The following is a 15,599-nucleotide window of genomic DNA, read 5'->3' as shown; positions in this document are numbered from 1 at the left end:
ATCCCAACAAACAAATTTCACTCATTAACCCTCCATATTTTTATTATCAGATTTAATAGAATACCCTTCTTATGGCAATAATATCATATGAGGTGTTTAGTGTTTCTGCTGCACTGAAGTTCCAAGGTATCATGGTGTGAAGTGAAAGTATCAGTTGCTTGCCGTTACTTTGTGGCCTGATCCTTTCCACCATCTCAGCTATGCTTTTTTCACAGTAGCATATCTCATAGGACTAAATGGCATTTCTCAGAAACTACAGCATACCTCTGAGTCACAATGTCACTTAGTCCTGACAGTAGTCAGGAAGCTCAGAATAGTGACAAGCTTAGATGCGCACTAACCACAGTGTAGATTACTTCGGCAAACAAACAAAGTGACTGTTCAATGAGGTTCAATGAGGGCAAACCAACTGCAGCACAGATATGTACAGAGACATGACACCTGCACTCCAAGGCAATCATTTTTCCATTGTATATGCATACCATAATCTTAAAATATCATTATGACTGTACTGCATAATAGTCTTTATAGCAGATAAGAAAACAATGCAGTTAGAGGCTGAAAATATACACTTTCAATATACAGCATGTCAGTACAATGACACAACACAAAATGGTACCAAATAATGACTGTAAACTTGTATACACAGACACACTCTGTCAAAACAATATATAGCAGCAAGTGTTTTAAGTGGTGTCACAGTAGTGTTGTACTGGGAAGGGAAATGCCTGTTGCCTCTACTGTATGTTAATTTTGTTTATTATTTCTTTCTCTCCCTGTCTAATTACAGAGGCGGAAGCTGCGGCACAGGAATCAGCCACAGGCAAGTAACCTGACATGCAATCTTTCGCCATTTGTTGAGATTTTACCCAAACCTCGGTAAAATACATAATTGTTTTGCATTCAAATACTTCTCTGTGCTCGATTGATCTTGCCTGGTACAATTGAGCCAACCAAGAGGACTGGAAGGCTGGGTTTGCACTTTTGAGAGTATTTCATAGGTTGTAATACACCAGACAAGCTCAGTGAAATGTAGAAAAGTATTTGAATCCAAAACAATTACGTATTTTTGCCAGGTCTGGTGTACACACAAAAAGCAGTACCAGATCTCTAATAATTTTGCACAGTCAGCTGTTGTTCCATTTCTCCACAATATCATATCATTAAACCTGCAGTTCCTTAAACTAATAATTATGTCTGTTCCTTTCAGGAGAACAAACAGAGTCAAGCACACATTCTGAGGCTGACGACTCAGAGTCCTAACTGTGAGAGCTCCACATGGGGAACTGGATAACAACCTGGAACAACCAGTATCCCTCTTTCAAGCAAATAAACTCTCCTGTTTTAACAAGGGCTGGTCGTCATTCTTACTGTTGCCATTTTCTATAGTTGCGGTTTTGTTGCGAGAACAGAAATAAATCAATCTAATGATGAATTCTGTTGATGAATATAATTATCAAGTACTCCAATATCCTAAGAGATGGACATTCCAAGTAGATTGTCACTAGTAGATTAGCACTAATCTGCCTTGTTTTATATTACTATACTTGAGGCCTTCTTTGGAGTCATCTCAGTGCAGTACTACCATGGTCTTTCATTTTAAATAGCCTACATTTTATGTCCAGCACTGTAACTGCTACATACTACAGATTTCATTGAAACAGAATACTTATATGCCTCTCTTTCTTATGTTTTTACACTGCATGTGTGGGTACTGTGTAAACATCAGACGCAGATGTTATGGCAGTCAAAACAGATTTCACTCTTCCGTTAGTACTGGGAGACTGAAACCTCCTTCTTTCACAGTCAGCCTCCAGAAACGGTTCTGAGAAACTCTACCAGCAGCCACTTTGCGGTTCTAGCTGAGAAACACAACAAGGAAACCCCAGGCCATGAGTCCCATTTCTCATATCCTAAAACCAGCCATTTCATCCTTTAAAAATATATAATTTATGTTGTAAACTGAAAGTTTGCAGTTTTGATACTGAAACCTGTATGGCTAGGACACCTAATCCCTCAATAGTGTTTATCTAACGTAGCATCTGTCGTTTGGAGAGCTTCAGTGAAGACCAGAGAGTACAAAGGCCTCACCTTCCCCTGTCCAGATGCAGACATCCTGGCACTGAAATAGTACCTCTACACAAATACACACTGAAATATCATATGGGCATCCTATTTTAGAATGTCCTGTTTTTATGCCATTACAACCACAACTTCTGTTCTGACCTAAAAGAAACTTTATAAAATATTAGTACAATATTATTGGGAAAATAACAAAGTGATTTTTTTTTTTTTAACTTTTATCATTTAATTTCTTCTGTCCTTGTATTTTTCTCTCCTTTCCCATAATAAATAACAGAAATGTATGCATCTATTGCAGACTGGATTAAAACAATTATACTTTGTCTTAAAATAATTTCTCTTTTCTTCCTGAAAACATAATCATATTTATTTGACTTATTCTCCCTGAGATAAAGGCTTTCTCTCAGCTGGGTTATCCACGTCTCACCACAAGAATGGCTTCTCTGTTCAGCTGAAAACCTGCAATGTGCTTCACATTAATATTAGCCCTCTAATACTTCTGCATCACAGCTGTGGGAGAAAATAAGATTTGATGAGGACGTTGCATTGATGGGATGGTTCTGCAAATATAATTTGACACTCAAAGTGGGGTTAAGTATTTAAAAAAATGAAAAACTTGACAAACATGTCTCTGTGGCCTAGACTGTGACCCTGCAGGGTGAACTCTGAGAAAGTTTCAGTAAATCTAGTCACGCAATATGCAGTCTACCACAGCCAGGATGCCGTGAGAATAGTAAGGCTGTGTGGCACAAAATGAGACATACTGAAACTGGCGCTTCAAACATAGAAAGTTATGTCCGTTAGACCCTTATTCTGCCTCTTTTGCAATGTTTAAGCAGATAGCTAACTAGTGAAGATAACTAGTTGTCAGTATTTTTAAAAACTCCAAAAACTTGGTTTGTGAGGTAGCTTCATCTGTAGTGCTGATATGAACCAACTGTAGTTTTTCCAGCTGCAGTTATTCACCAAGGCATCAGTCCAAGTCTCAACAGGCAAGTTCTCATCTCAATCTCGTGCCGATCCCCAAAAATTCTTGTTTCCGGTCCCTTAGAGGCCTAGCAAACTCCAAATTGTAAAACTGTGTTCCTTTGTGTCCATAATTAATTGGATATTCAGTCTCATCTGTCTGCACTGTGGAATTAATCTTTCCAGCTCTAGGCTGCACTGTATCCATCTCACTCTTGGCCAGGAACTCCCTGGAGTTTCCCCTCACATCTGTTTTGTTTTCATTCTTTTGTATTAATCACATTTTTCAGTTGGGCGTGGCTAATGGCATTACAACTTCAAGTAATCATGAGTGTCAATAAAAAAAATAAAAAAAACATGAAATCCAATGGCTGTGTCATTTTCTTGCACATTATTTCCCTGGGGAAGCTAACCTAAAGGTTGCACTTTAAAACCCCTTATGCATCGCCCTGTTTCTTGACACAAGCTTGAAAATGACATACCCAAAATATAATGGTTACTATTCTTGCACCCTTTTGACTACAGGCATAATGATCTCTTCTGAAAGGTAATCCTTTAAGGTTTGTTTTCCAAGAGTCAGAATGACTGTAAATATGCTGTGTTGTTTTATGCAAGCCTAACAAACTATACACCATTGGAAACTTCAATAGCATGCCTGTAGTCAGTTCTTTGCCGAGCAGAAGTTCTACATTTTTTTCTTACACACGGATGGGGATAACGCTTTTACTGTGCAACTGAATTACTGATACTGGCCAGAGGAGCTCACACGTGGGCTCATCGTGTTCCAGAGAGCCTACACAAAACATAGATAATAACAATCCTATGTACAAATACTTTTGTGGAAGTATGCAATGGCGAAACGGACAACAATGATAATTCATTGAACAAAGAAATTCTAATTAAACAATGGACGTTTCTCTAAGTTAGCATGTTTTTAAATTGAGAACCAATTATGCATTTGGTCCGCTGAATTTATTGTAATATGTGGATTTCCAAAATGCAGAAAAGGCAAGCTCTTCCCCACACTTGTTTTACCGTCTACGTTACAAAATAAGGAACTGTTGTCGCTAAAGCAATGGAATCTTGAAATGGGTTATATAAATAGAGCCTTGAGTTTTATCACTTTCAAGCGGTATGCTGTTACCATATTGATTGAAAATTGCACTGTGAAAGGAATGAATGCAGAATAAAATCCACACCGGCCCAGCGCTGAGACTTAAGGGGTTAATGTAAAATCCTAATAATAGAAAGAGGGTAGCATACATTAGGGTTATGTAGGGTGGTTTACAGAAGTGTGTGCCATATCAAACCCCTAAAGGAGAACAGAGTGTATTTAGGGTGCTGGCAGGGAGTCAACAAGGTTTGCTAAAAAGACAACATTATTGCGGCAATAGCACTATTGCAATCATTCTGCTGCCTCAGAATGCTCTCACAGCTACTCAGTTGAAATAGCATTATGTTTTCCATACGCAGGTACATCTAAAAAAAAAAAAAATCATTATTTTCCGTAATTTCATTCAAAAAGTGAAATTTTCATATATTACATTACATTAATGGTATTTGGCAGACGCTCTTATACAGTTGATTAGACTAAGCAGGAGATAATCCTCCCCTGGAGCAATGCAGGGTTAAAGGCCTTGCTCAAAGGCCCAACAGCAGTGTGGATCTTATTGTGGCTACATTGGGCATTGAACCATCAACCTTGTGGTTCCCAGTCATATACCTTAACTACTACGCTACAGGCCACCCGTATATTCTAGATTCATTACACAAAGTGAAATATTTCAAGCCTTTTTTTAGTTTTAATCTTGATGATTATGGCTTACAGCCAAAGGTTTTATAAGACAGAAATGTCGACCTTCTGAAAAGTATGTCAATTTATGCACTCAATACTTGGTGGGGGCTCCTTTGGCATAAATGTCTGCATCAATGCGGTGTGGCATGAAGGCAATCAGCCTGTGGCACTGCTGAGGTCTTATGGAAGCCCAGGTTGCTTTGGTAGTGGCCTTCAGCTCGTCTGTATTGTTGGGTCTGGTGTCTCTCATCTTTCTCTTGACAATACCCAATAATTCAGGTCAGGCGAGTTGGCTGGCCAATCAAGCACAGTAATACCATGATCAGCAAACCAGTTACACCCGAGTTATTGCTGGAAGTCCTGCTGGAAAAGGAAATCAGCCTCTCCATAAAGCTTGTCAGCAGACGGAAGCATGATGAGACGGGTGCGTGGGGGTTGGACCCAAAATGCACAACTCAGAAACAATAGTAATATAAAGACCCCTCAGGGCTTTATTCGGGACGAATCCCAGGAGAGTAGTCAACACAAGCAAAGTCCATACACGTAGATCCAGCCAAACAAAAAGTAAACAAACAAAAAGCACGGTGCCGAGGGAAGAGGCAAACTCGTAGTCGGTAGACGTGCAGGGAGGTCCGGTAGCAGGAGAGCTGTCAGCGGGGCAGATGAACAGACGGACGGCAGGCAGAGGCGTAGTCGTGGGCGAAGCGGGAGTCGAAACCATGAAACAATCAGCGAAGCAAAAGTACAAAAACGGTAGGCGAGGACGTAGTCAAAAAACAAACGATGGTCACAAAACAGAAATCAATAAACGATGGTCGGTAAACAGGCTTGGATCGTAACGTGTAATCAATGGTAGTAAATGCTCAAGAGTTGCGTGGTAAACAGAGGCAGACAATTTCGCAGAGAACAGTAGCGCGACTGGGCTATAAATGCGGGTGTAGACAGGTGCAGACAATTAGTTAGAGCGTAGCAAGGAAATGGAAAACAGGTGCGATGGATGACAAGTTTATCAAGGAGATTAGTAGTCGTTAGTAATAAACCTATCCTGCCCTAGCATTAGTAAAGATTAGTAGATTTTGAAAAAAATCAAAAATCAAAAAAGATTTCAATCTAGAATACATGAAAGTTTAACTTTTTGAATTCAATTACGGGAAATAATGAACTTTTCCAAGATATTCAATTTTTTTTAGATGCACCTGTACAGTGTGATCATGTTTGATGTTTGAAGCAGGGTCATTGTTGTTACTGTCGTTTTATTCTGAATCCCCAATTAATATTTGCCAACAAGAGAACTCATTTGAACGTTTTCTGAAACTATCAACGCATCAGTGAAAACACACCCAGCAGTTATAATGTGCAAAGATAACTATTCTTGAGATAACTATTCTTTACGAATACTGAAGTGAACGCACAAACGATATTCATTTCACAACAAAACGATAAATGGCTCTTGCGCGTCATTGTGGTTACGCTGAAACCATAAAAGCCTGATCAGGTAGTAGGCTACACTAGACAGCCGAGAAACAGGAGTACGGAAAGAGTAGTTCTACAAAGTGTCATAACTTATTTCCACAGCATTCCACATTCTGAGTAAGTAAAACAACATGCCATTTCTTTGGCTACCAGTGTTTCAGAAAACATCACCGCTTTTACGCGTTTGCCTCACTGCTGCAGGGATACGAACGGAAAGAACATTTAGGCATTAAAATTGAAATACATCTGTTTTCGCTTTTTTTTGATGACACAAATGCAGCTATTCTACATCAGTAGACTAGTCTATTGCGTAATCTCTGTTTACAACGAACTATACTTACCACTGCCACATATTTCGTATTAATTACATTGTACATTAGTTGTGGTAAAGTTCATTATAATGAAAGAGAAATGTCTGCAATGAAGTGTGCAGGATTTTGTATATTATTGTGTATTGGTTACAGGCGTAATTATTGTTCAAGGCAATGCCGGTATGAATGTTGCCTTTTTTTTTTTTTAGACGAGACAAGATGTCTAATCAACTCGAAGACTTAACTTCACCGACGGAATATGTATGTACTTTGTAAATATGAATCCTATATAAAATAAAAATGAATAAATATCAATATGAATAAAGAATTCTCATTCTTGCCTTCACAATATGCATGCAGATAACTTGTTAGTGATGTTGGTAGTGATGATAGTGATGTGTGCATGTGTGCAGTGTATAGATATGCTGCGTGGGGGTTGGACCCAAAATGCACGACTCAGAAACAATAGTAATATAAAGACCCCTCAGGGCTTTATTCGGGACGAATCCCAGGAGAGTAGTCAACACAAGTCCATACACGTAGATCCAGCCAAACAAAAAGTAAACAAACAAAAAGCACGGTGCCGAGGGAAGAGGCAAACTCGTAGTCGGTAGACGTGCAGGGAGGTCCGGTAGCAGGAGAGCTGTCAGCGGGGCAGATGAACAGACGGACGGCAGGCAGAGGCGTAGTCGTGGGCGAAGCGGGAGTCGAAACCATGAAACAATCAGCGAAGCAAAAGTACAAAAACGGTAGGCGAGGACGTAGTCAAAAAACAAACGATGGTCACAAAACAGAAATCAATAAACGATGGTCGGTAAACAGGCTTGGATCGTAACGTGTAATCAATGGTAGTAAAAGTTGAGTTGCGTGGTAAACAGAGGCAGACAATTTCGCAGAGAACAGTAGCGCGACTGGGCTATAAATGCGGGTGTAGACAGGTGCAGACAATTAGTTAGAGCGTAGCAAGGAAATGGAAAACAGGTATTCGAAGGTATTCGAAGTGTCCGAGAGAGGTGTTGAAGGTGGTCTTCCATTCATCGCCCTCACGGATCCGGACCAGGTGGTAAGCGTTGCGAAGATCCAACTTGGTGAAGATGGTGGCCTCGTGAAGTGGGTGGAACGCGGAGTCCATCAGGGGCAGAGGATACTTGTTCCTCACCGTGATGTTGTTCAGCTCCCTGTAGTCGATGCACGGGCGTAGGGAGCCATCCTTCTTCTGAACGAAGAAGAATCCCGCACCGACGGGAGAGGAAGATGGGCGAATTAGTCCGTTAGCCAGGCAGTCACGGATGTATTTCTCCATAGCCTCCCTTTCTGGTCTGGAGACGTTGTATAGGCGACTAGAGGGGAGTGACGAACCGGGAAGGAGCTCGATGGCGCAGTCGTAGGGTTGATGGGGCGGCAGTGACTGAGCTTGAGTCTTGGAGAACACCGTGGCCAGGTCATGGTAAGGTGTGGGAACCCTTTCCAGGGAGGGCTTCGGAGTCTGTGGTGGAGCTAGTGCTCCCTCTGCTGGTGGTGGGGTGGAACACAAGCAGGACAGATGACATTTAGAATCCCAGGCTTGAACTTGATTAGAACTCCAGTTGATCGTGGGGTTGTGTTTCTGGAGCCAGGGTAATCCCAAGATGAGTTGGTCATTGGGGGACTGGATGACGCGGAACTGGATCATCTCCCGATGGTTCCCAGAAATGATCAGTTGTACGGGAATAGTGATGTGCGTCATGCGGCAGAAAGTCCTTCCATCCAGCGGCCGCGCATTCTCAGGGTGGGGTAGAGGGAGGGTGGGAATGTTCAGTTCAGACACCAGAACTTCGTCGATGAGGTTGGCGTCCGCTCCAGAATCCACCAATGCGTTAACCCGGGTTGTTCCGTCGGGAAGAATCAGCAGGGTGGTGAGCGTGGGACGATGGTTGTCTCTGTCAGAACCCTCATGCCTGTCGACTGCTCTCACCTCTACTGGTCGCCTGGTCCTGAAGGAGCACCGAGCCTGGGTGTGACCCGGCCTCCCACAGTAGAAGCACGAGCCGGTGGTTCTGCGGCGTGCTCGTTCCTCGGTGGAGATCTTGGTACCAGCCCGGGACAGGTCCATGGGTTCGGGTCCCTCCGACTGCTGCTCCTCTTGTCGAGGATTTGGCCCCTGCCTGGGGTACGGGTTGCCGGGAAGGATCGGTCTCTCCGACCGGCGTTGTCTGGCATGGTTGTCCAGGCGGATCGTGGTGCGCACGAGTTGGTCGAGCTGGGTGATGGGGTCCAGTCGCGCCAACTCGTCCTGGAGCGTCTCACTCAGGCTGGCCAGGAAGAGATTCGCCAACGCCGCATCGTTCCAACTAGTGGCCGCCGCGAGGGTGCGGAAGTCGATGGAGTGGTCTGCCGCGGTCTTCCGTCCCTGGCGCAGAGCAATCAGTCTCTGGGATGGCTCCTGGTCGCTGGATGCATGTTGGAAAACCTTCCGAATCTCCTCGACGAAGGCCGGGTAACGAGGAGGAGATGAACCCCCGGTCCACACCGCAGTAGCCCAGTCCAATGCCCTCCCCTTCAGCAGTCCCATCACATAGCCTATCCGATGGTCGTCGCTGTTGTAGGTCTGGGGCTGTTGCCTGAATATGAAGTCACATTGGAGTAGGAAAGCCTTGCACCTCTCAGGTTCTCCACCGAACCTCTCCGGGGGGGGGGGGTTGTTGGGGCTCCCGGAATTGCCAGGTTTCCATGGGGTTGAACGCTGGGGATGCGGGTGGGTGGGTAGGCTCCTCCCGTGGTTGTAGCAGGACCGCGACAGCGAGCTTCTTCATCTCCGCACACAGTTCACGAATCTCCAGGTGAAGCTCGGAGATTCCTTGTGGATGCTGCTGGACGATGGCTCCTTGTTCCTGGAGGGCGTGGAACATGGCAGTAGAGTGAGCAGGGTCCATTGTGGCGAAATTGTTCTGAGACGGGTGCGTGGGGGTTGGACCCAAAATGCACGACTCAGAAACAATAGTAATATAAAGACCCCTCAGGGCTTTATTCGGGACGAATCCCAGGAGAGTAGTCAACACAAGTCCATACACGTAGATCCAGCCAAACAAAAAGTAAACAAACAAAAAGCACGGTGCCGAGGGAAGAGGCAAACTCGTAGTCGGTAGACGTGCAGGGAGGTCCGGTAGCAGGAGAGCTGTCAGCGGGGCAGATGAACAGACGGACGGCAGGCAGAGGCGTAGTCGTGGGCGAAGCGGGAGTCGAAACCATGAAACAATCAGCGAAGCAAAAGTACAAAAACGGTAGGCGAGGACGTAGTCAAAAAACAAACGATGGTCACAAAACAGAAATCAATAAACGATGGTCGGTAAACAGGCTTGGATCGTAACGTGTAATCAATGGTAGTAAAAGTTGAGTTGCGTGGTAAACAGAGGCAGACAATTTCGCAGAGAACAGTAGCGCGACTGGGCTATAAATGCGGGTGTAGACAGGTGCAGACAATTAGTTAGAGCGTAGCAAGGAAATGGAAAACAGGTGCGATGGATGACAAGTTTAACAAGGAGATTAGTAGTCGTTAGTAATAAACCTATCCTGCCCTAGCATTAGTAAAGATTAGTAGATTTTGAAAAAAATCAAAAATCAAAAAAGATTTCAATCTAGAATACATGAAAGTTTAACTTTTTGAATTCAATTACGGGAAATAATGAACTTTTCCAAGATATTCAATTTTTTTTAGATGCACCTGTACAGTGTGATCATGTTTGATGTTTGAAGCAGGGTCATTGTTGTTACTGTCGTTTTATTCTGAATCCCCAATTAATATTTGCCAACAAGAGAACTCATTTGAACGTTTTCTGAAACTATCAACGCATCAGTGAAAACACACCCAGCAGTTATAATGTGCAAAGATAACTATTCTTGAGATAACTATTCTCTACGAATACTGAAGTGAACGCACAAACGATATTCATTTCACAACAAAACGATAAATGGCTCTTGCGCGTCATTGTGGTTACGCTGAAACCATAAAAGCCTGATCAGGTAGTAGGCTACACTAGACAGCCGAGAAACAGGAGTACGGAAAGAGTAGTTCTACAAAGTGTCATAACTTATTTCCACAGCATTCCACATTCTGAGTAAGTAAAACAACATGCCATTTCTTTGGCTACCAGTGTTTCAGAAAACATCACCGCTTTTACGCGTTTGCCTCACTGCTGCAGGGATACGAACGGAAAGAACATTTAGGCATTAAAATTGAAATACATCTGTTTTCGCTTTTTTTTGATGACACAAATGCAGCTATTCTACATCAGTAGACTAGTCTATTGCGTAATCTCTGTTTACAACGAACTATACTTACCACTGCCACATATTTCGTATTAATTACATTGTACATTAGTTGTGGTAAAGTTCATTATAATGAAAGAGAAATGTCTGCAATGAAGTGTGCAGGATTTTGTATATTATTGTGTATTGGTTACAGGCGTAATTATTGTTCAAGGCAATGCCGGTATGAATGTTGCCTTTTTTTTTTTTTAGACGAGACAAGATGTCTAATCAACTCGAAGACTTAACTTCACCGACGGAATATGTATGTACTTTGTAAATATGAATCCTATATAAAATAAAAATGAATAAATATCAATATGAATAAAGAATTCTCATTCTTGCCTTCACAATATGCATGCAGATAACTTGTTAGTGATGTTGGTAGTGATGATAGTGATGTGTGCATGTGTGCAGTGTATAGATATGCTTAAAATGTCAGATCAGACAGATCAACATCACCACTACAGAGAATCCAGATTAATGATGATATTCCATGGTACAGTGCATGGTACTTGGCAAATAATTGACAATAAAAACTGTTTGCGTATGACAAAATAGAAATGAGTGAGGTTTTAGTGTTTATGTGATGTATATTTTTATACTATATATTATGTTGATTTATAACACCTTTTTGATTAGATTAGCTCACAATCAGTCATCCCACGTAATTGTTTTCTAAAAAACATGAGCATATTTTCATGCTGAAGAAAGTATATAAAACTGACACAGTTTCCATTGCACATGAGAGAAACTGTTTATCTTCCTCTTGCATCTGTGTCAGTCTTCGATGTCTGCTGTACAACGGTGCTGACGTACATTGTGCCCCAGGATCAGCAGACCCCCTGGGGTCTCGCAGGTTAGGGGAGGAAGTGGTACAGAGGTGCGGTTCCATGTCAGGAGACATGACACCTGCACCAAGTTACTGTAAGATGAGGGATTACGGGGGCTAAACTGGAACAGCAACACACCAGGGGTTTGGTGTGGCAAGGTTGCAGTTGTTGCCGCTTCGAGGGGTCTCAGCTAACAGACACAAAGCCATGAGTAGGCAGGAAAGTGTCACATTTTCCAATCTTTACCACACCAAAGAAAGTAAAGCTGAGAGATATTTTCAAAAATGTTTGAGTGTGCAACCAAAAGCATTACCACTGAAACTATCGCAAAAGGGGGTTGAAATATGTTTAGATAAAAAGCTAATGTTGAAGCAGTGGCTGTACCTCAAGGCTGAATTCTTAAACAAGGGGCTTGTTTTTTTTTGTATTGCAGGCATCTGGAGATTTTTATGAATATGCTGACAACTCCACTTTTGACATTGGATTTTGTGACAAAAGCCTGGTCCGGGAATTCCGCAGGCAGTATGAGCCCCCACTATACTGGGCCATCTTCTGTCTTGGTGCGCTGGGAAATCTGATGGTGATTTGGATCTACCTACATGTCCGCAACCGCTTCAAGACCATGACAGATATGTACCTGTTCAACCTGGCCTTAGCTGACCTCCTGTTCCTCGGAACACTGCCTTTCTGGGCCGTCGATGCCAGCAGTGGCTGGTCCTTCAGTGTGGGCATGTGCAAAATAGTGTCCGCCCTCTACAAGATCAACTTCTTCAGTAGCATGCTGTTGCTCACCTGCATCAGTGTAGATCGCTATATCGCCATCGTGCAGGCCACTAAGGCACAGAACCTTAAGGAAAAGCGACTTTTCTATAGCAAGCTGGTCTGTGTAGTGGTCTGGTTGCTGTCTTGCCTGTTAGCTCTCCCAGAGTTTATATTTGCCCAAGTGAAGACCAATGACAGAAAAGCAACCACCTGTTCCTTGGTCTACTGGAACTATCAGAACAATCGCACAAAGATCCTGGTCCTCTCACTGCAGATCTGTGTGGGCTTCTGCCTGCCCTTCCTGGTAATGCTTTTCTGCTACTCTGTCATGATCCTCACCCTGTTACAGGCCAGAAACTTTGAAAAGCACAAGGCACTGCGGGTAATATTTGCTGTGGTGGCTGTGTTTGTCCTCTCACAGCTTCCGTACAACAGCTTGCTGGTTGTGGAAGCTACTCAGGCAGCCAACATCACCATCACCGACTGCACAATACTCCGCAACTTCGACATTGCCAGCCAAGTGATGAAGAGCCTTGCCTATACCCACAGCTGCCTGAACCCAATCCTTTATGTATTCGTTGGGGTACGTTTCCGCAACGATTTGCTCAAGGTGCTAAGAGCCTGCACCCGTGGCATGGGCCAGGGCAAGATCAGTAAGCTGTCCCCAAGCGTCCCCAAACGCCCATCTGTCATGTCCGACACCGAGACCACACTTGCACTCTCATTATAACCCCACCTTCAGTCCTGCTGCCCTGGAATTGTACCAGGTCTATGTGGTCTTTGTCAGTTTAGTTTCCTGCTGGCACACCCATTGTAGGAGAGATGTATTTTCCAAGACCACATTTAAAATGCCTGATAACTATAGCTAATGTTTATATTTGGCAAGGAACAACATGAGTATACAGAAATTATTTGTCCATAGCCACCAAATATGTGCACATGATGTCGATGTGAAGATTTCTTTGGGCTTTAGGTGAGCACATCACTAATAGCCACTTTAACAGAAAGCCTCTCATATTTGATGGAGATTTTTGAGTGGTAATTTGTTATTGTTATTTCTCATGATCTCTCTCAGAAGAAAGTGTTCCAAAACCCTTCTGCGTCTCCGTAGAGTTACCATATCTAGTTCAAGGGTCCTTTGTTGGGCTAAGTGGTTTAACCTGGGAGCTTTCACACTTTTCACACAACCATTATAGAGCTCAATGAAGAAATAAAAAGAGTTCCCCTATGGAGACAAGCTAAGAAAATGTTTTTTCTGCGATTAGTACAGAAGGAAAACCCATGGTGATTTATTCAGCGTTTACTGAAGCTGAATGTTGACTGAAATGGCTTCAGGTCAGGGTAATACACACTGGGATTTTGTTTGCTGTTTTTCTCAGGCATGATGTTCTGTATTTGAATTTTTTTGTGTACACCACATGACATTGGAAATCTCAGTGAGGGCCAGATTTTTCTCTTTTTTCGTCTTAATTTGCTGTACTTAGAATCTCCCTAGACACCCAAGCCAGTCTGAGGTCATCAGGGGCTTCCCCTTTAACCACAATATGTTAATCGGAGGTGCAGAAAAAAGTACCATCTTGTGACATCTCCTGGCAATGCAGTGCCTGGGAAGTTTTTTCTGTAACTGGCAAAAAAATCTCTCCAAGCATGTTACATTGCCTAGTTATGGTCACAACAAACCAGGTGACAAATGCTTTTCTTGGCTTTGCTAGAATCAGGTGAGTATTACCATAGTTTTCACCCTGTAGGACACTGTGGTATATATCCTAGAACTGGGAACTGGTGACAATAAAAACGGGGGAGAAAACAAAGTAAAAAAACAAAAAACATAAAATAACTTTCTAATTGCTTTGCTTGAACAATGTGATGAATTACACTTCTATTTGATTGATCTTCTATTTTGTTGTTATATTGTTACTATTTTTTGCATTGTGATATTGTTATTTTGCTATTGTGTAATCCTTGTTTTCCCTAACAGGCTTAACTAGTTTACAGTCGATCCTAGGTTTTTACATTGCTCTATTTACCTCCAACCTCTAGGGTTGCTGTTGCTCTTGAGCCCAATTTTTGTACTTGCCTTCTCATTGTAAATTACATTGCAGTATTCAAAGCTCCAAGATACTGTGTTGTTTAAATTCATACTATAAACAGCAAGAGACTGGTATTGGAGGCCTTTTTTATAGAGTTTAATTTGTGCTAAAAATAAGTTGACTGCTTTTTGCTTCACTTTTGTCTATGTCAATTGCCGGTGCCTACTGTCGTTCATGACGTATACTCAACACAAAAATGTTAGGCTAACTGTTTTCTAAAAACATTTGTACTATAGCTATGGCAGAATTTCACATCAAAATCAATTTCTAAACTGTGTTCAATTTAACAGATAATTGCATATGAATATTGACTGAAAATCTACATTTTGGCATGAATTACAGTGAAACACCGATTAAACCCATCTTGTTTCCAGAACCAATGAGGAAATTGTGTGAGTGATAATGCGGACAAAACGGCAGGTCGACAGAGAGGACGACTTGAGAATGACACAGCAAAAGACATCAACAGATTAGTGTATTAACCTAAAAACAATAAGCATCAACAATAGACATAGACAAAAGTGTAGTGAAAAGCGGTGAACTAAATTTTTGGCACAAATGGAACCCCATACTTTTTTTTTTACATCAAGCTATATATTGCCTGTACAAAAGTGTGACTGTCATGTTTACATATGTTGATCATGGTAGAAATTTTGTATTTCTTGCCTTTAAATGTAAATAATATGATACAAAATAAAAATTATTTGATCTCTCCATCTTGATCTCTGCTCCTGGCAATTTGCTTGGTCATCCACAATTCAGCAATTGTTCTATAATCAGTTGCTCAAGTGTAGGCCTGCATTTAAACAGAACTGCTACTACTGATGTGAAGGCTTTTACTGGCAAAAATAATACAGAAACCCAAACAAGATGTTACAGTTGTATTATTGGTGGTTCAGCGAGCAGCAGACTTTCAGGAGAATAGAAATGACTAAGATCTTCCATCAGGTGCACTGCTTTTCTCATGTCATACTTAAAAATGCAAAGCTTATCAGTCTTTTCT

At 42.2% G+C, this 15,599-nt stretch overlaps 1 protein-coding gene across 1 annotated transcript; it reads left to right on the top strand.

The window, feature by feature from the left end:
* The first annotated feature begins 10,627 nt into the window (after window positions 1-10,627).
* On the top strand, window positions 10,628-15,310 carry LOC133126927 (C-C chemokine receptor type 9-like). Its single transcript, XM_061239433.1, has 3 exons — window positions 10,628-10,721; window positions 11,125-11,176; window positions 12,178-15,310. The coding sequence occupies exons 2-3, from the start codon at window positions 11,135-11,137 to the stop codon at window positions 13,234-13,236; spliced, it is 1,101 nt and encodes a 366-aa protein (XP_061095417.1). The 5' UTR covers window positions 10,628-10,721; window positions 11,125-11,134; the 3' UTR covers window positions 13,237-15,310.
* Window positions 15,311-15,599: the final 289 nt, after the last annotated feature.

The sequence above is a fragment of the Conger conger genome, chromosome 4, assembly GCF_963514075.1.
Source record: "Conger conger chromosome 4, fConCon1.1, whole genome shotgun sequence".
Lineage (NCBI taxonomy): Eukaryota > Metazoa > Chordata > Actinopteri > Anguilliformes > Congridae > Conger > Conger conger.
This window is presented reverse-complemented; position numbering and strand designations above follow the sequence as displayed.